General features: G+C 40.4%; 1 protein-coding gene across 1 annotated transcript in view; it reads left to right on the forward strand.

The window, feature by feature from the left end:
* The window catches only part of AOAH (acyloxyacyl hydrolase), a 123,728-nt gene that overhangs the window by 42,924 nt on the left and 59,101 nt on the right, over positions 1-21,703 (forward strand). The window contains exons 6-11 of the mRNA XM_065399069.1: positions 4,564-4,634; positions 6,392-6,452; positions 6,944-7,014; positions 9,135-9,183; positions 10,071-10,119; positions 11,534-11,628. Of these exons, the coding sequence (XP_065255141.1) occupies positions 4,564-4,634; positions 6,392-6,452; positions 6,944-7,014; positions 9,135-9,183; positions 10,071-10,119; positions 11,534-11,628 (396 nt within the window). The remainder of the gene's footprint in view (positions 1-4,563; positions 4,635-6,391; positions 6,453-6,943; positions 7,015-9,134; positions 9,184-10,070; positions 10,120-11,533; positions 11,629-21,703) is intronic.

Raw genomic sequence — 21,703 nt, forward strand, 5'->3', positions numbered from 1 at the left:
AATCCCAGGATTGCATTAGCTCTTATGGCCACAGCATCACATTGGGAGCTCATATTCAGCTGATTATCCACCACAACTCCCTTTCTCTGAGTCATTACTTTCTAAGATAGAGTCCCCCATTCTGTAAATATAGGCTACATTCTTTGTTCCTGGATACATATATTTACATTTAGCCATATTAAAATGCATATTGCTTGCACCCAGTTTACCAAGTAATCCAGATCACTCTGAATCAGTGACCTGCCCTCTTCATTATTTGCCACTTCCCCAATTTTGTGCCATCTGCAAACTTTATCAGTGATGATTATATGTTTTCTTCCAGGTCATTGATAAAAATATTAAATAGCATAGGAACCCCCCTGGAAGGACACCCGCTTGATGATGATTCCCTATTTACAATTACATTTTGAGACTTATCAGTTAGCTAGTTTTTAATCCATTTAATGTGTGCCATGTTCATTTTATATTGTTCTAATTTTTAATCAAAATGTGCAGTACCAAGTCAAATGCCTTATAGAAGTCTAAGTAAATTATGTCAACACTATTACCTTAATCAACCAAACTTGTAATCTAATCAGAAAAAGATATCGAGTTAGTTTGACAGGATCTATTTTCCATAAACCCATGTTGATTTGCATTAATTACATTGCCGTCCTCTAGTTCTTTATTAATTGAGTCCCGTATCAGCTGCTCCCATTATCTTGCCGGGATTGATGTCAGACTTAACAGGCTATAATTACCCACCTCATCCTGTTTAGCCTGTTTAAAAATTGGCATATTAGCTTTCTTCCAGCCTTCTGGAACTTCGCCAGTGCTGCAAAACTTATTGAAAAACACCATTAACAGTTCAGTGAGCTCCTCAGCCAGCTCTATTAAAACTCTTGCATCCAAGTTATCTGGACTTACTGATTTAAAAATGTCTAACTTTAGCAGCTTCTGTTGAACATCCCACAGAGATACCAGTGGGATGGAAAGAGTGCTATCACCACCTGCTGAGACTATATCTGTTTTTTCTCCAAATATAGAACAGAAATATTTTATGAACACTTCTGCTTTTTCTGCATTATTATTGATAATTCTACCATTTCCATCTAGTAATGGACCAATACCATTGTCAGGATTCTTTTTATTTCTCATATATTTAAAAAACTGCTTCTTATTGTCCTTAACTCTGCTGGCCATAGATTTCTCCTTCTGTCCCTTATCAATTTTCTACAATTCCTAATTTCTGATTTATATTCATTACTATCAACTTCCCCTTTCTTCCATTTGATATATATACACATACATATACTAGATGCCCCAAAAGCCATAGTCCCACATTTGAGGAAGAAGGCTGTGCTGGTTAAAAAAAAAAATTGGTATAGAAGGGAAGTGAAGGCAGCTATTCTCTATCTATCTATCTAGATATATAAATAGCTGCCTTCACTCCCCTCTAGACCAATTTTTTTTTTTTTTAACCAGCACAGTCTTCTTCCTCAAATGTGGGATTGTGGCTTTTGGGGCATCTAGTGTTCTTAAATAATTCCCAATTATCCAGTTGTCTTCCTCCTACCTGATTTGGCTCATAATTGTTTTCAGCTTTGTGAAATTACTCCTATTAAAGCATCAAGTATATATATATTACTGATCTGAACTTTATTCTGCTTGCACATTATAAATGTAACCAATTCATGATAATTTGTACCTAACTACCATTAATTTTTAGGTCCGTGATCAGTTTTTCTTTGACTGTTAGGACAGATCTAATAAAGCATTCCCCTGTGTTGGCTGCAACACTTTTTGAGTTGGGAAATTGTCATCTATAATGTTCAGAAATTACAAGGATGTTTTAGTTCTGGAAGCATATGTCATTCAAATTGAAGTCCACCATGATCACACAGCTTTTTTTCCTAGACATTATAGATAGGTGTGTAAGAAGGCGGTCATCCCGTTTTCTAGTGTGATTTGATGGTGTGTAGCAAACATCAACTAATACCCAGTCTTGTGTTTTATCTGTTAGGACATTGATCCAGAAGCATTCAAGATCATTTTCTTCCAAGTTGTCAGTGACTTGGAAACAAGTAATACTATTTTTGACATAGAGTGTCACTCGCCCTCCCTTTTTGCCTACCTAGTTCTTCTTAAATACCGTATATACTTGTTCATAAGCCGAATTTTTTTAGTAAAAAAGGGAAGCACCAGAGAAGGGGGTCGGCTTATGAACGGGTATAGAGAGGGAGAGGTGGGACACAGCCCCTCCCCCCAACAGAGGCAGCACAGCCAGCAAAGCCAGAAGGGAAGAGGTGGGGCCAGAGTCTCTCCGCTTCTGGCCATGCTGCTCTCCCCCCAGCCTCTAAAGCAGCTGCAGCTCCAGGGCTGGCAGGCTGCAGCCGTGCCGCTTGCCCCCCCTCCCCCCCGCAAGCAGGCTGTGGCCGTGCCGCCCGGCCCAGCCCGCTGGAACATATTGCAGCCGCACTGCCCGGTCTGGCCCGCCAGAGCAGGCTGCGGCCGCACTGCCCAGCCTGCCGGAGCAGCTCCAGCCAGGCCAAAGACATCCTCCCCTGGCCCTCCACAGATAAGGTGGGAAGGGATGGGATGGGGAGAGTGTGAGGGTCCTGGGCTAGGGGTGGAGTCATGTAGGGGGTGGTCATAGGGGTTACTCCCCTGACCCCCAGCTTCTCCCCCCCAAAAAAATTTCCCCACCAGTTGCTGTCCCGGCCTGTCAGGGTAAGCAGCTGGCGCGCCGGGACACTTTGTTTACTTAGGTTTACCTCGGTGCCTGCGGACGCTCGAGGTAAACAAACCATCTCAGCCCATCAGCGGCTTATCCTGATGGCTCGGGAGCCAAAGTTTGCTGACCCCTGAATTATAGGGTCGGCTTATGAACGGGTTATAAAATTTTTCCATTTTTACTTCTCCATCTTAGGGGGGTCGGCTTATAAACGAACCGGCTTATGATCGAGTATATACGGTAGGTTATAACCATTGATTTTAACATTCCAATAGTGCGAATCATCCCACCAGGTTTCAGTAATAACCACTAGATTGAATTATGCTCATAAATAAGCAATTCCAATTTCTCTCGTTTGTAACCCAGGCTCCTAGCATTGATGTTTAGGCAATTCAAGAATTTCTTGACTATCAGATGCTGACGGTAGTTGGCCACTCACTGTGCACCCAAGACATGCGGTTACCTTCCAATCATGTGTTATTGCCTGAGCAAATCTGTTTCCTTCCATCCTAATCCCTGCCACCAGGGGCATGTTGAGTCCTAAACACAGCAGAACTGGTGCATTGCTACAGTATTGGGAGTCAGGATGCAGGGAGCCCACTCAGGAGGTCTGAGTCCTCTTGCAGAGCACAGCACCATGGGAGCTAAGTTAGAGAGGGGGGTTAAAGTAGGTGGGACTGGTGGATCTGTGACTGTGACTGCCAGGCTGACCAGTATTGTTTCCTTGTACTCCCCCATCTGCCTGCCTGTCCATCTGTTGTCTCTTGTTTTATACTTAGATTGTAAGTTCTTTGGTGCAGTGACTGTTTTCGTGTTCTGTGTTTGTACAGCGCCTAGCATAAGGGGGTACTAGTCCATGACTAGGGCTCCTAGGCACTATAGTATAGAATAGACTACACTGTTTCTCATCACTTCCTCCTAGACTTCACTGGTGATTGCAGGTGCTCTGCACCTGTGCAGATTAGGCCCTTTTGACCCTTTATGATCTTCAAAGCTAGCTCCTATTTACTGATTATTCACTAGAAACTGGATATACTTATATGCTGGTACAGTAACTATTACAGAAGAGCAATTGAAACTACACAGAGTAGGGCATATTAATACCTTGATGCAAGGAGGAAATCCTCCATGGCCTGAGGAAAAGATGCTGTTCAAGCTGTTCATGCTTACACCCTACAAACCTCCTTAGCCCTTAGGCTGTGCACTGACTAAAGAATTTAGCCCTTCATATTTATAGTCCATTTGAACATATGATAGGTGATACTAGCAACATGTGTATTAAATTAATGCCTCATTTACATTATGTGAGCATTACTTTGACATAAGCATGTACCAGTAAGTGCTACTTCGTTGTGGGATATTGGGATTACTCTGTATCCTCCACATTTGGTTTGTCTCCAGTGAAGGTCATGTATTGTAAAAAGGGTTTACCTTGGAGCATAATTTTCTACAGGCGGTAAACATGGCCCTACCCTCGGTTTTCTATGTAAGAATTCCATTAAAAACCAATGTATGCACTATGTACACATCCAGCCCCTTAAATTATCCTCCTTTTGAGCCTGATCCTGCATCCCTTGCTCACCCAAAACTCCCACTGAGCATTCAGGAACAAGATTTATGTTCAATGAACACTTCCACAATTCCTGGTAAGTATCATTGTCCCTTGTTCTATTCTCATGCAAGGTGCAGATGGTTTATAAAACACTGATTTTATTGAAGTGAAAAATCCTGGTAAATGACCATTTTCCTCCAGGAAATTGTTCATCCCCTTTAATTTTGTGACAACCATTACACAAGCAGCTGGAAAGTACGTGGGCTATATGAACTAATGCACTGTTCTCTTTTCCTAGAAAAACACAGACGGCTTTTTAAATATATGTTCACTTCCCCCTCTGGTCAAGCTGTGTGAGAAGATTAAATAGTATGTATGATATTTCCAGTCCTTAATGGCAGACTTCATAATATTTGGGGCACTTGTTCCTTTTAATAACTAAACAAAAAAAACAAAAAACCTTCAGCTTTAAAAGAGCTTTGTTCTCCTCCTGTAGATGACAACATGGTTTTCCATCAGAAACATTCTTTAGAAAGTACAGCAGTCAAGGTACATATCGCTCCTAGAAGAAGATGCTGGAAATGAATTGGAATATTTTTAATATTGAAAACAAAAGCATAATGACAGTGGCGGTAACAAAAGCATAATGACCGTGGCGGTTGGAGGACATGCAGGCCCTGTCCCAAACTGGGGGTATCCTGGCATCTTCCCACACAGAGATTCCATGTCCGCAAGCTAGGTTATCATCTAATACCACTTTTCCTCTCAGATTTCCTGTCTCCAAGAGACTTGTCCATATTGGTCACTCACCCAGTTATTGTGCTTCCTGTCCCACTGGAGAGAAACATACTTTCCTTTGATCACAGCAAGCAGCATCTATATAATTCTAAAAGGCACAAGATAAGAAGTGGACACATATATTAAAGCTAGAGTCTCAGTAAAGGAACGTAGGACTGGGCATCAACTGGGCTACTATTTTCAGAGCGCATCTGTTGGAGCAGAGAATTTATGGGTTGGAGGAGGAACACTTGAAGCATATCTAGTAAGGGATAGGAACACATGAAGTATTTTTAGAATGACCCTATTCCCCAGCCCAATTTGTTCAGTAAAATTCCACTTTGAGTGATTCCATTTGAGTGAACCTCAAATATCAATAGTAGGAGTTGGGGTGATCTGTGTAGAAAATTTCTAGAGAGTCTGTAAAATCCGTTAAGTCAAGGCCAGAAGTATTATGAGCAGGGAGAATAGAAGATTTAGCTCTGTGAGTCAGATAGTGGTAGTCGGAGCCAAAATGTACATACACACTGTAAAATATATGCCAGATCAACGATGTTCAGTTCCCTCCCCGCACCAATATGTGGCAGAATAAGTTTTCCTCTTTGAACTTGTTCTGGATCTGTACCATTTCCTTTCAACTGACACTAGTCACAGAGACTGAACTCGCCTAAAGCAGGCAATACTTTCAAAGTACTGAGTGCACAGAGAACCAGGGTGACAAGTACAAATAAAAATGTGCAGAACCTATCTCCATTGGTTCTCAGTGCCTGATGCTAATGTAATTTGAAATCACCTAGCCTAGGAGCAGCAGCTTAGTTTTTTGACCCTGATTCAGCAGCTCTCATGCATCCAAGAGGTTGGAAACTCTTTGAAGGTCATATGCTTAGCCTCCCAAGGAGAGGATTCTTAGCATGTCATTCCAAGAACACCACCTGCTAAGCAATACATAAGAATGCTTGTTTCATCACTGAAGACAGATGCTGATCTGCTTTCTCTAGCCAAGGACAGATGTCATAATGTGTAGAACTACAGGATCCATGGGGTCCAGTATGCTGTCACTTTACATAATTCAGAAAGTATTAGGCTAATTTTACTACAGATTTGATTTGCTATTTTATTTTAGGAATTTAGTGCTAGATTCTGCTGTTATGCAGGTGTAACTCCATTTAACTGAGAACAAAGTGACTGAAATCGATACCCTGAAATGCGGAATCAATACCCTGAAATGCAGATACTTCTGCTTGAACATGGAGTGAGAAATTAATAATATATTAACAAGCAGCTTGTATATTTTCATCTCTTTACTGTATTTTTGTTTCTGAAACAAAGTATTGTGGTGTTTTTTACAGCGTCATAAAAAATAAGTTACCTTATGAAGACTTTGATGGAGATAAATTTAGTGCTTTCCCAGTAAGTAAAGCTTCTCTTTTGGTGGGATAATCCCCTATTGACAAGAATCTCTCTGAAGTTCCTTCTGGCTTCTACAAAACCTTTTTCTTTCATGGGAGACCATAGGAATCGAGTGAGAGCAGTTTTTATTATAGAAGATAATTTTCTTTTGGGGGAAAGGGGAAGAAATCATTCATTTATGCCATTTTTGGAGATAGCTGCATTGTCTGCAGAAGCAAACTGCTCTGCCACTGAGTAGTATGTTTATTGAATTAATAGATGGTGAAGCAAAGCCATTAAAAATATTAAAATTGGCAGCATGTCTTATTTCTGCATCAAAATTAGCACAATGTCATTTATTAAAGCTTAGTGTTGGGAATTTGGAATAAAACCCATTTACCAGGCTTTATTCCTGCACCTTGAGTTACACTCTCATTTTAGATATTTGAAATTAAAAAAAAAAAAAAAAAGAATAAGAAGAACATCCTATTTGTGCTTCTCTTGGCTTTTAGACCTTGAGGGGATATCACTGGAGAGGCAGAGACTGCAATGAAGGAAAAGCAATAGTGTACCCTGGTAGACGGTAATTTTGTTAATTATTTTTAGATACTCATGTTAAAAAGAAATATTTTATCATTTTTGGTCAAATCTTGAAAGAATATGCATGATTATTATTATCATATATTAATTTGTATTCTGATAGAGCCTAGATGACCCAATCAAGATGAGACCCAATGGTGGTAGGTGCTGTACAGACACACAGAGCTTATGGTCTAAATAGAAAAGACAGACAGAGGCTGAGAGGGGAGGGCAAAGAGAAGCACGGAGAGGTGAACTGATCTTAATCAGTGTCAGATGGCAAGTCAGTGTCAGAGCCAGGAATAGATCCCAGTTTCTTGAGTCCTAATCCAATAGACTACACTGTTTCTCATCACTTCCTCCTAGACTTCACTGGTGATTGCAGGTGCTCTGCACCTGTGCAGATTAGGCCCTTTTGACCCTTTATGATCTTCAAAGCTAGCTCCTATTTACTGATTATTCACTAGAAACTGGATATACTTATATGCTGGTACAGTAACTATTACAGAAGAGCAATTGAAACTACACAGAGTAGGGCATATTAATACCTTGATGCAAGGAGGAAACACATACACACACTATGCAATGTTCTGCCCTCAGATGCACATGCAAGGTTCCCACTGAAATCAGTGGGAGCTGTGCAGAAGCAGAAATGGGCCTACTGAAAGAAGAAACGGTCCAAGTATAAATATCATGTGTATTTGGGGGTCATATTCAGCCCTCGGTCCACATGTGCGGTTCCTACTGAAGTGGGTGGAAATTCTACGTATAGATGACTGGTTAGATACAGTGCCAGATTCCAGTCTCACTAACATTGCCATAAATTCAATGTAAGTGATATTTCCCCCTATATTAGGTAAATAACTCCCAGTAGCATCAGTGGGACTTACATGCACATGCTGAGTGGAGAACTGTGTGTCTGTGACTAAGACCCTCTATGCCCCTTACTTTACCCCATGCTACAAAATCATTTTAAAAAAAAGGTTTCTGCTCATATGATTGCTCCACCAAGCATCAACAGGGCATAGTTCAGAACTATTTTTAAAACTTGGTAGTAGCCAAGTCCTGAATAGTTTAAAAATACAGGCTTAGCAGAATTATGTTCCACTCACACTGGGCAGCACAACCATGTTAGCAGAAACAATCTTCTAAACCCACAGTGAACACAGGAGAAATTTTAAATAGGGGCACAATGTAAAGTGAGCATGAGCCAGTTGTACTACATGATGGGCCTGATCCAAAGCTTGCTGAAGTCAATGGGAGTCTTGGGGCTTTGAATCAGGCCCTCAGTAATATTTGATGAGATTTGAAATAGTGGTGAACTAGGGGTAAAAAAGGTAGGTCCAGTTAACTTCAATGGTAGTGGAGACTGCAAACACTTGTGCTATGTCTACACTAGAACTGGAGGGGTAATTTTCAGCTCAGGTAGACTTGTCATATCTCTGATCAAGATAGCCACACTAAAAATAGCAGTGTAGCTGCATGTCCAGAATGGGCTAGCTACTCCAAATATGTATCTACAGTTTCAGATGGGATTGTACTTGGGGCAGCTAGAAGCACTGAAATAAATTGCTGAGGGAGGTTGTGAAATCTCCATCATTGGAGATTTTTAAGAGCAGGTTGGACAAACACCTGTTAGGAATGGTCTAGATAATACTTAGTCCTGCCATGAGTGCAGGGGAATGGACTAGATGACCACTCGAAGTCCCTTCCAGTCCTATGAGTCTATGATCTTGATGCCCATGCAGCTGCAGCTACCATGCTACTGTGGGTATGTCTACCCAAGCTGGAAATGACCCCTCCAGCTCCATGGTAGACGTACCCTGGGTTAGAATTACTCAGCACCTTGCAGAATTGGGCTCTAAATCGCCGATGTGTTTTGGGGGGAATTTCACTTCTCTTAAATTCTTAAAAGAAAAACTTATATACAAGTTGAAATTTCTAATTATTTCCTTTAAAATGCTGACTGTTTGATGACCTCCAAGAAGCACAAGGTCTGACATTATGCTCTTATAGAAAATGGACCAAGGAGGCTGGTTTCCTTGAAAAGCACAAAGCATTTTATCGTTAACCCTATTTTATTATTTTTTTAATGCCATATCTCTTTTTGTAATTCTATATTAGCCCAGATAACTGGGATGTGGAAAGGGATTCTAACTGTAATGGTATATGGGTAAGTAAATGTTAAATCTTGAAATTTCTTCCTGATTTCCCCCTCCCTTCTCTTCTTCTTCCCTTCCACCCATCCACCCCCCTATTTTAGAATTAGTCTGTAAGTATTTAGACTAATTTCATTTGCATACCAGATTGTGATATCGCAAGTAATACCACTGAAGTCACTCGGTCTACTTGCGGAATATCCTTGTGAATAAAGACACTACTGTGGGTGGGTGGGTGGGTGGGTGAAGAGACGCATCCAGAACATTCTGAAACATGACCCTAAGGCAGGAAACCTCACCATACTTCAGGTTTGTAACAATAAAACCCAAATATGCAAGTGTTTCCCGATCTGGTGTTTTGTTTTGAGGTGTTGTGTGGGTGGTTGTTTTGCCAAAGTTTCAGGCGCCTTATGAAGGTCCGTAAGTGCAACATCCAAAAAAGAATTCACTGAAGTAATAATAGTGCTTCCACAGGCATAGCTGGAGACCATTGGGAAATTAAATTATCTACTGGCGAATATGGAAAAAATATCAGTTTTATGAGTGCAGCATTTGCAAGAGACATCAAATCCAATGTAAATCAAAACAGCATGATGTTTGAGACCTCTCAAACATTATGCTATTTAGATTTACATTGGATTTATCACAAAAGTCCAGTGACATAGCAAGAACTTTAAACTTCCTTGTGATCTCTATTTTTAAAAAAAAGGGAACTCCCAGACAAAAAACTTAGTTATAAAAGAATTAACGTCATGAATAAACATCCACTGAATTAAATCAATATTATTATGATGTGACAGTTCTGAAAAGCCAGTAATCCAAATGGTAGTCTTACTATTTGATTTGTGCTGTCACTTTGCAGGTATCAAATAGACTTCTCTTTCCTTTTCTCCTCTAACAGGGTGTAGATCCAAAAGATGGAATTCCATATGAGAAAAAATTCTGTAAAGGTAAATCATTACATTTAATACATGGCTAATACAATATTTATGTTACGTATGTTTTTATACAAACAGTCATTATCATTGTAAATCCAGAGAAAAGATGACAGATTTCACAGCTTCTTTATAATGACAAAAATGGCAAATTCACTCTTTGCTTTGATGTGAGGGGAAAACTCAAAGGGCATGTGCTGTTATAATATCAATATCAGTTTAGAAAAATGATTTTAAAACTGACTTTAGAGCTGAGAGATACCCAGCTGAGAGCATTGGAATTTGATTTTTTTATTCATAGACCAGGTACAGACTCCTCTTCATCCTGCCAATGTGCCTCAAGCTGAACTTGTAGGGTCTTCCTCTAGGAGTGAGAGGAGAGTTTAGTTTCTATGCACATCCAGTCCATCACTCTGCTGGAAATGCCAATAATGGTGCCAGTTGTAGTGATGATATTTTTCCTGGCATGGCTATCTATCCACTATGAAATGGACTGACACTAACAACCCAGGCCATATATAGCTATATGTAAAGGGGGAGGGATAGCTCAGTGGTTTGAGCATTGGCCTGCTACACCCAGGGTTGTGAGTTCAATGCTTGAGGGGGCCACTTAGGGATCTGGGGCAAAATCAGTACTTGGTCCTGCTAGTGAAGGCAGGGGACTGGACTCAATGACCTTTTAGGGTCCCTTCCAGTTCTATGAGATAGGTATATCTCCATTTATTTATTTATTTAGATACACTAGTATTATAATATACTAATATTAAGAAACCATAATAACAACTTTCAAACCTACATTGACTCACATTAAATTAGTGACTGAAAGGTGAAAAGCTCCTCTGCAAAGCTCTTTGTCATTTTAGACAGAAAGTACCACTCAAGTGCTAAGTAACATTAATTATTAAAAAGCTAGATTGTTCCAATGAAATTACCTTGAGAGCCCCTGACTCACAAATCTACTCTTAATATGAGTCATTACCAATTCCCTGAGTATTCTGATTTCCCTAAATGTTTGATTTTAAGTATTTTTAATAAATATTCCATAGGTAGAAAAAATGAATGTTAGCTTCACAGCAGAGCCTGTGTTAAAATAACAATTTGAATAAAATCTTATGGGAATCTTTCTCATTAAGCAAGAAGTTCTTTCTCTTATTCATACAGCATGCCTACTTGTTTTTCTTAGATTGTTGGCACATCTGTTTAGGCAGTCTTTTGGTGCAGATGGAGTGAAAATCTCCCATTCTAGGAACTGAAATGAACACATTTCAAACACAAATAGTGGCCAATGCCCTATTTCCATTTTACACACTGAATCTACCAGTGCTGTGTCTTTTTATCTTAATCTTGTTGTTTTTTATACAGAGATTCACTTTACGGTGTGACAAAGGCCAAAGGAATTTTAAAACTATTAATGAAATGTACTTATTAGATGCAGAGTCCAAGGGGATCATTCTGTTGGGAGATTCAGCTGGAGCTCACTTTCACATCCCTCCTGAATGGATGACAGCAGCACAGATGTCTCTGGTAAGGAATTCTGTTCTGATCCTTGAAGCAGTGCCAGCCTCGGATTGATATTTGCCTTCTCTCTTATTATAGAGGGTGCCAAAAGAGAACAGGTGCAAAATGCCCTTTGTTTTGGAAATCCATCACGTTTTTGGAGGAAATCTCCATTGGAATGAATTCTGGAGAGTCTTAGGAAGGGGAAACATCCCAATCTACGCCAAAACACTGCCAAGGGGTTCTTTTAAAAAAAAAAAAAAAAAAAAAGCACTAAATTTATAAGATAAAGATAAAGGTGAAAATTCTTTGCTGCCATGACTCCTTTGACATGAGTGGAATTAGGTCAGCAAAGAATTTGGCCCCAAAGCTCCACTATTGCACAGGAGATAGAACCCAGGACATTTGGCTTTATAAACGCACTCCTTGAACAAAAGGAGAATGTTGTTTTGCTATCAGTGGGCCCAGTTCTGGAATCCTTTCCTACAGTAAATACTATTTACATAAACAGACTCAATGAAGTCAGTAGGATTTATTGTATTCATTACACTAGGCTTAAAGGAAAGAGATTGTACAGGGTACTCTATCAATACCATAATGATGGCTCTTCATTTGGATCATATCTCATATGATCTCCATGTTTTTCAAATGGAAAAAAAGCCCGAATGTTAATTATGCTAAGGATGCAGATAGTGCAATGCCGTTCACTGAGGTGGAATAAAAAGGCAAGAGGAGTAAGTCACTTAAAAAAATTTCCACTTGTTGGTGAAGGGGAATCTTCCAAGATGCCCCATTCCTCCTCTTTATTCTTCCCTGAACAGGCTCCCTTGTGTTGCACAGATTTGACCCTCTACTTGAGAAGAGCTGTATATTAATCCCTCCGGAGTATATCGGCACTGCACTTGGGTCAGCAGCAGAGGGATTGCTCACAAGTGACACAAGTTAGCCAAAGAGACTGAATTTTTCTGTAACATGCTAAACTCACACTGGCCCCAGAGGAAGAGGAACATGGAAAATGTGCCATTTTAAAAGAAAATATTCTGTCCCAATAATTACAGCATTACTGGAGGCTTGCAAATTTCAATCAGAATTGTATGTGTTTTCCATCTTTCATTTGCAAAGCCAAACTGATTTAAATATTCTAGATTAGCAGTTGTTTTTCTTCGTTAGTAGTTTGAGAGATGATTATAGGAATGACATTGATGACAGAGCTGATGAAGGAACATAATGAATTAGTGGTAATGATAATTAAGATTAACTTGTCTAATAAATATGGTAATAATGGTGATGATGATGATGATGATGACGATGACAATAACAATACAATAGTAAAGTGATGCATTCAAGCTACAGTTTTATACTGTCAGCATTTCTATTACAAATCACTGATGTTCAGATTTTAGAACTTTTCTATAAACAGTTTCTCTAGGCTGAAACTTGGCCCATAACCTTTCATACTCAGAGCATATTTTCTGTACGAAATGCAACAAAAATTGGTTTACAGCATCCAGGGATTTCCCTACACCCCCCCTGAATTTCCCCAACACCCCCCCCTCCCAGTTTTGTGAACTAGTTACATGCACTGTTGCCAATTTCGTGATTGTTTGGGAAATTGAATTGAAATTGAAACATTAATACACACTTTAAAAGCATATAAAGTGTATAATAAAATACGTGTATCTGAAAAAGTATAATAGATTTGAAAAGTATGAACATAGACTAGCTTCCTTATACAGCTTTTATTTTTATGACAATGTCAGTGCATTCATTTCGGTGATGTTGGCCAACCTAATAATTTCAAATTATGATTTGTAAGCAAAGTCTAAATGAGCTCTCCCTGACAGCTAGTGATGAGCTGGGAGCTCGGGGGGAAAGGCTTCAGGACCAGATTGTATTTACATTCACACCTAATCTACCTTGGTATCCAGCAAACAGAGCTGTGTTGCCCAAGTGATAGATTTTGGCTGGGGTTGGGTTACAAATCACTTGAATGCAGGGGGGTAATGAAATGTTGTTATTGTCTGAGTAAAAGGCAGTAGAACTGTACTTAGCCTGTGCTGATTGAGGGCATCAAGAGAGAGGGTGAGGACAGGTGTTTTGCTTGATGGTCTGCCTGAGTCACAAGTACTATTTGACCTGCCCCTCTCCACTGTTTAAAGACAGAGCTGATTAGGCTCCATAGATAGTCTTTTGTTTTGTTAAGTGACACTACAGCTGAAATCACTGATAATCAGGTCTAAGTGCTTAGACCTGCTGTGGAACAGTGTTTCTGTGGAAGAGACGGCTCAGTCTGCACTAGCAGCAAGGTTCCCCCACTGAGAGCTCAGCTGAAATCACTGAGAGCCAGGTGGAACCTCAAGAGACCAACTCGCAGAGGTCACAGTGGCAGGTGGCAGCAGAAGGTGATGGCACAGGGCCATTGGCAATGGAACGATGGAGTGAAAGGTGGCACAACAAACAACAGTGTCCAGAGTGAACAGTGAGCAGCTGGAGGAACAAGCAAGGTACCTTCTTGCCCCCCACCTGGGAGGTGAACTCATGTGAAAGCACCTTTGACCTCTGAGTCTCCACTGACCAAGGACAACACCAGTGAGTGTTAATGAGGCTGGTAAGAATGCTGGAGACACAACACAGTTCATGCGAACAAACATGGCTGTGGCATCATACTTTCTATTTAAGCAAGAGATTCCACACACTACAAACTGGAGGCCAATGTTAAGTGCATTGTCACTTGTTCATCCTGAAGTTGAACACTGGTTCTGAACAAGACCAGCAAATGCTCACTATCTTTCTGCAAGAAACTCAACTGACTGGCTAGAAGCATGTGGTGCAATAGTGAAAGGTTCAACAGTTGAAAAAGTGAAGAACTCTCTCACCACATTCAAAAAATTTGCATACATGGCTGATGAATGCACCGTGCAAATGGGCATCAATTATTAAGTCATTGTGTATGTTTTCTTGATGTCAGTGTAGGCCAGTAGATGCATTTCTACATGTTCAAGTTATAAAAGACACATCGGCTGCATCTGTGACAACCCACATCTGAGAAAAGTTAAATGCTTATCAATTGGACCCCAAACAGATGGATGCTTGTGCATTTAATGGAACTACAAACTTCTCTGGAAGACATGGTGGAGTACAAGCTTTGCTCAGAGAAAAGTGTAACCCTAATCTCTCCTATACACACTGCAGAGGCCATCTACTCCAACTAGCACTAGTACAAGCTGCAGACTTTTCAAAAGACATTTAAAAAGCTATACATTTAATGTCATCATTATATTATTTTTTCAGCAAGAGCCCCAAAAGACTGAATATGTTGGAAAATATAGAAGATATACTGGGACTGAAGTTCAAATTAGTCCAACCTGGGAAAACCCTCTGGCTTTTCATGAGCAATCCTTGGCTGTTGTTTTAAAATTACTCCAGCCATTATTACCGACTTTGGAAAGTATCTACCAGATGGGATGGATCTAAGTAGTGAGGCTGGTGGATTACTTTTGCTACTACATTCAGAGAAGACTATTGCTATTCTCTCTCTTGTAAGTCTACTGTTGAAACCACTTGGATCATTAAACAATGCCATCCAGGCATCTGTTACAACAGTAGTAGATCTTTGTCCAGCAATAGAAGCTACATTTGGATCAATCAGAGAGCTATCCATTGAAAAAGTACTGGAAGAAGCAAAGACTTCAGTCCAGAAGTTGACTGATGAAGGCATTTATATTGAATCCTTAAGTGAAGAGGACAAGAAGTGTTTGTTAAGACAACTGAAAAAGTACACAGACTTGATTCTTAAAAATCTACAACTGCGACTTCTAGATTCTACTCAACCTCTATGTAGCTTTTACAGATCCTCGTCCTATAAAACATCGACAGTTGAGTGGAGTGAGTCACTACCAGCAATGGGGCTGCCATGTGCTCAGGACAAAACAGAGAATTTGAACACAGAGTGGAATATCATATGACGAATGAATGAAGATTTGACTTCAACTTCTTTTTTATCATCACTAGTGGCTCGACCTGATCTTTATGCTGTTTCCTGGGATGAAAGAAGTAGGAATTCATCTCTTGCTACTCCCAGTCACAACAACTACAGTTGAGTGTTCTTTTTCATCATTGAATAGAATTTTGTGTTCTGAAAGAAGTTGCCTTCTGCCTGATTATGTGAATGAACTAATGAGCATATCAATTGAAGGAATGGAAATACTAGGCACACAAGAAGCCACCAAAGATGAACGCATTGCATTCAAGAAGTGTATTAACAGAGTTGTGCAAAATTATAACAAGAAACCAAGATGGATGTAGATGTAGTGCTTTATAGAAGGCTTGAGTAGCCAACTTTAATTTGTGTGATGATTTTAAAACATGAGTTAAATCTAATAAAATGATCATAAAACATTTTTCAGTTTTTACTATGGTGCCATACAGCCCACTTTCACCCTCATGGTCTCACCCCTCATTGGCCCTGACCCCCCCACCCTGTAAATTCGATCATCCCTCCCACCCCCATTTCAATTCCTGGGGAAAACACTGACAGCATCTGCTTTAAGATGTGTCAGGCTTACCCAGTTTCTTATTAGTACAGGTTTAACCCTAGCATAGTTAAGATTAATCCAATAACTTCTTCTGATTTAAAAAACTATTTGCTGGAGGATTGGATGCAGGGGTGGATTAAAGCTAGCTGAGCCTCAGAGGCACTAACATTGTGGGGCTTCCTCAAAATTTCAGTCTCTCCTAGAGAGACATTCCAGCCACCTCATTCCTGAAATAGACATTTCCTCTTTCTCTGTCTCTTCCCAGCCCAGATGAAGCAATCCCTATCAGGCTCTTCCTCTTAGTCTCCCCAAGCCCTGAAAGACTCATTAACTTTCTTCCTACTCAAGTAGTGCAGTCCCATCCAATCCAGCCCATCAAGGACCGACTGGGTCCTTGCTTTGTGCCCAGGCAAAGCAGGCCTGCTCTCACCAGAATCAAACGGATTCCCTTGTAACTTCCATTTCATCCTTGTCAGCCTCCCCCTCTCACTGGTGCCAGTGGCGTGCCCTTCCCCTGCGTTGCTCAGTCAGTTGCCAGCCAGTCTACACTCTTCCAGGCAGCCTGGCACCCTAGCTCAGCAACATGCCTCAGTTGCCCAGGTGCAACCATGTTTCCCACAATTCCCTGTCTCTCAGCTCATTCGCTAATCATGACTTGAGAGACTGAAGGGAGGCCTGCTGCATCCATGGTGGCGTCGTATGTACCTGCTAATATGGTTGCGGGTCCTACCTCTTCTTAGTTAGGAGGCACTCTGCCTGCTGCTTTCCCTTCCTCCCCTGTTCCCTTGGGTGACAAAGTGGCCTCTGTGAGTGAGTTATATTAGGGAGCTGAATGCCTCTTGTCCTCATACCCCCAACTGGTGCTAATGTTAGTTTCCTAGGAGCAGGCAGCAGCTGGCAGCAACCCGCTGTGACGCACACCTCCTACTGTTGCTGTCGTGCTCTAGTCTGACTCAGTACTGCTTTCTGATTTTGGCTGGGCATTGGACTTCTCTGAGTACTGGGCTTACTCAATGATCCACACTTAAATCCTCCCCTGACTGGATGGGTCAGGGGGTTGATAACAGGATATAGAAGCTTTCACTTCTAAATCCGTGGTTTGAATATAGACCAGTTGGGCTGGGATTGAATGTTGTTACTGTCTGATAGCTGTTGAGTGGCCAGTATGTGAAATGGACTGATCTTCTCAATGTAGCACCGGGTAGACAAAAACCCTCCGCAGAACCAGTTGGCAGGCTCATTAGAGACCTCAAGGACAGAGTGCACATGGAGATTATGCTATCCTTTTCTTCCTAGAAGTGGTCTCTCTAGGTCAGGGTTAAGGCACATCAACAGGAGAGTGGTGACAAATAGAAGACTTTGTGTTTGTCCAGCTGACACCTTTCATGAGCACTATATTCACTTGCCATCCTAACTTTTTAAAAGGAGAACTTATGTGATCATTGAATGGTGGAATTTGAAAGAAATGCTTGTGTAAAAATATAAAACCTCAGAACCGACACCATGCGTTATACGTAGGGATAGAACCTAAGACCTTCAACAGACAAAACATGGGAGCAGCCCCATTAGCTGGCAGTGTGACGTCTTCATATTCTATCCCTTGTTCTTAGGCTTGTGTGTCCTTTTGTTTGTACCAGTATCCAAGCTCTCCAATCAAACTTTTAAAAGTTTGGACATGCTGATTTGTACACATAGAACTTGATTCTCTGTTGCCCTGCACCTCATGTAGTTATCTATGCCAGTGCAAAATGAGTGTAAAATTCTACCATTCTGCTTTGGTATGATTTTATACTCACTTTGCCCTCATGTTGCACAGGTATAATGGCTCCGTGAGGCTCAGGATAACAGAAACAAATTATTTTTTACTGTGCCCTATGCAAACTCTCCTACCAACCTGGGAAAATAGAACAGTTAAATGTTAATGAAGAATTATACGGAGCATGGCATGCTAAATGTAGTTAAACATCTTTGATCAAACAGTTGCAATAATTACATTTGATTTGATTTGTAGTTTATCATGAGAATGAACATTGTAGTCTAGTGGTCTGAGCACAGGATTGGGAGCAGTGATTCCCTGAGGGCTAATCCTGTCTCTGACACTGACTCTCTTATTCTCATCTAATCTCTGGGTCTCAGTGTTTCCATCTGTAAAATGGGGGTAACAACAATTTTCCTACCTTGCAAGGGGGTTGTGAATATTAATTGTTTCTCAAGCACTTTGAAGATATATAGTGCTAAATATTATTGTTAAATATACTTCATGTACATGTTTAAATGAAATTCTAGTTGAATATGAATCTGTACAGGAAAATTGTTAGTTTTTCTTTCATTTAAAGAAACTAGTTTTTAGTTAGGGAGAGAGTGTAGATTAAAGCCAATGAGCAACATGTCCCTTATCACTTGATCACTTTATTTGTGAAAAGATTTAAATTTTTTATTAAAGTTAATGTTTAAAATTAAATATACACACTACATGTGAGTTTTTTCTGACAGCATAAATGAGTGGCTAAAATTGGGGTGAATTTTGGTGCATGTGAAAAGGAACAGCTAATAGCATTATCTTGAGCCAATGCCAGTGAGTTCAAGTAGTGCACATCTTTACCTACAGGGCTTTGTCGGCCTGCCTAAAATTTAACCTAAAAGTTCTCTGCTCTTCCAATTCTAAGCCTTTCTTGAGCAGGAATTGCTAATCACATGTGGTTTTGGGTTGTGAACACAGAGAGAGTAGGCTAGTCACATCCTAATGCCACCAAAATCATCCTTAATTGAGACCACAGCAAGAACATGAATTTAGGCCTCCAGTGGGAAAAAGATTAGTGCATTAATCTACTGCACCACTTAGCTCCCCATGTCACATAGCTACTGTTAATTTATTACAATACACTTTGCTTTGATTCCTCCAACCCTCCTGTGAATAAATACTTGGGAAAGTGAGTTACTGACCAGTTTTTCCCAACATTCATTGCCTCCCAAAATGACTCAAAGATGGAAGTTCACAAAGGAAATGTTTTTCCTGGAGTATTTAAATCTTGGGGGGAGTGGGAAATGAATATGCTGCCTTTTCAGATTTATTAAAGGGAGAAGTTTACAGTCTACAGCAATTCCATGCACCCTTCAGTTCAACAACACCACACCACCGGAGACTATTAACTGCTGTTTTAAAGCTAATTAGATTAGGCAAGAATTTTCCAGGAGAGACTTTGAGAGTTTAGTAAAGAGACTCTGAGGAATGTCTGCTGTGCCTTGTTATGCTGGCTGTTCCTGCTCTGCCATGCGGTGGAAGTCAGGTTGAACCAGGGGAGAATTATAGAACAAATGATCAAATCTCCTTACTTAAGAAGTCTCAGGTTATCATGTTGGATAATTTAACAATCATCAGCATAAATGAGACCCAGACTTTCAAACATAGGTGACTAAATTTAGGTAGATAAATCTATCTTTAGGCACTTACAGAAGAGATCTGATTTTTTTTTTTAGAGGTTTTGAGCATCCACAGCCTCACTGAGTTCAATGCAAACGGCAGGTTACTCTGCACTTCTGAAAAATCAGCCCATAGATGTCTAAATATGGATTTTAGATACCTACAATTAGGCATCCCATTTTCAAAATTTTGACCCAGTAAAATGAAAGTCAGGACAGACACTTAAACTCTCTGGCCCATATCATGCCTTTCCACAGGAAAATTCCTGGGAGAACTGAGTGCAGGTGGCAAAAAATCAGCAGAGATTCCACTGTATCATGTGGTAGGAAGGGACAGTGGTTTGAAAACTACAAGCAGATGGGAGTATGACCTCTTCTCCTCCAGTCCTCAGATGACCAAATGTCCACAGATGTGACGTTCTCTAAAATATAATCATGCAAATCATTATTGCTACCACTGCTATATAATTGCAGCAAATCTTATACAAAATATAATTCATGGCCAGAAAGCAGCTTGCAGGCTGGATGACCTAGAGCCAATCTTTAAAGTCATGTTAGAAAACTATGCAAATGGTAACTAGGGCCATTCATGGTCGATAGGCTAGAACTTTGAAATGCAAACCTATATTATTAGAAGTTAGAAGTGATACTAATTGTGTGTGTCTTAAATGCTAGCCATGTAAACAGACAGTTTCTGTTTGTCACTATAGCTACTAATTCAGAGATCAAAAGGGAATATTAACATTTAGATGAATCTTGGGTGAAATAATGTCATTGTCTATATGTCTCTTTAAAGTTTGTGATAAACTGCCAAATGGATAAATTGCCCTATGTTAATTTGTGTAACTAATTACTGGTGGTGTTCAGGAAACAGAAGGTTACATCAAAAGCCTATTGTTTACCCAGGACTGTATGGTCAGGTAGAGGCTAGAAAACTGTATAAAAGATCATTGGGTCCTGATCCTGATAGCTCAGATCTGTTTAAGCTTCATCAGGGAAAGCTTAAGACACAAGACGAGATCCCAGTTAAGCTGGTACAACCTGGATATGATATTGGACATTGGACTATAACCTAGGAACTAAATTCTAAAGGAACTCTTTGCAACTACAAAGCTCACCATCTCTGCTATGAATCTGAACCTCAAGAATTGAACTCATGTCTGTATGTATATTAATATTTTAACCATACTGTCTCCCTTTTCTTTTTTAATAAATTTTAGTTTAGATAATAAGAATTGGCTGTAGATGTATTTGGGTAAGATCTCGAATAGTCATTAACCTGGGAGGTAATTTGTCCAATCCTTTGGGATTGGTAGAATCTTTTCTTTTATATGATGAAATAAGATTTTAAGAAATCTTCATCATATTTGACTTGGGTACCTGGATGAAGGCCTGAGGCTGGGTTTCTTCAAGGAAACTGTGTTGCTGGCTTCTGGGCAACCAGTGAAGTAATAAAAAAGCTGTTTTATGCTGGCTTGGTAAATCTAAGTCTTGGAATATCCACCAGCTTTTGGGGGGATTGTCTGTCTCATTATTTGCAGTTCACCTTAATTGAGTAACCTCAGCTGGCCCCCACTGGAGTCCTGGTCACAACAGGTAAAACCTGTCTATCCTGAGACAGTCATGGAGGATTAAGGCTTCCACTATTCTCCCTTGATCCATTGACCTAAAACCCCCTCACCAGCCCCCGATTCCTAATGCCTGCTCTGAGGGATTTGAATACAAGGAGCAACAATATATAAGAATTGATGCTGAGAGTGTTAGTGAGTAAGTCTTCATGTGTTTTACAGCAGATGAGTGGCTCTGTCCCTTATCAGTAGGGCCCTACCAAATTCACAACCATGAAAAACACATCACGGACCATGAAATCTAGTCTCCCCCCGTGAAATTTTATCTTTTGTGTGCTTTTACCCTTTACTATACAGATTTCATGGGGGAGACCAGTGTTTCTCAAATTGGGAGGCCTGACCCAAAAGGGAGTTGCAGGGGGTCACAAGGTTATTTTAGGGGGTCCCAGTATTGCCACCCTTATTTCTGCGCTGCCTTCAGAGCTGGGCGGCCGGAGAGCAGCGGCTGTTGGCCGAGCACCCAGCTCTGAAGGTAGCCCCCCATCAGCAGCAACGCAGAAGTAAGGGTGGCAATATCAT

The sequence above is a fragment of the Emys orbicularis genome, chromosome 2, assembly GCF_028017835.1.
Source record: "Emys orbicularis isolate rEmyOrb1 chromosome 2, rEmyOrb1.hap1, whole genome shotgun sequence".
Classification (NCBI taxonomy): Eukaryota; Metazoa; Chordata; order Testudines; family Emydidae; genus Emys; species Emys orbicularis.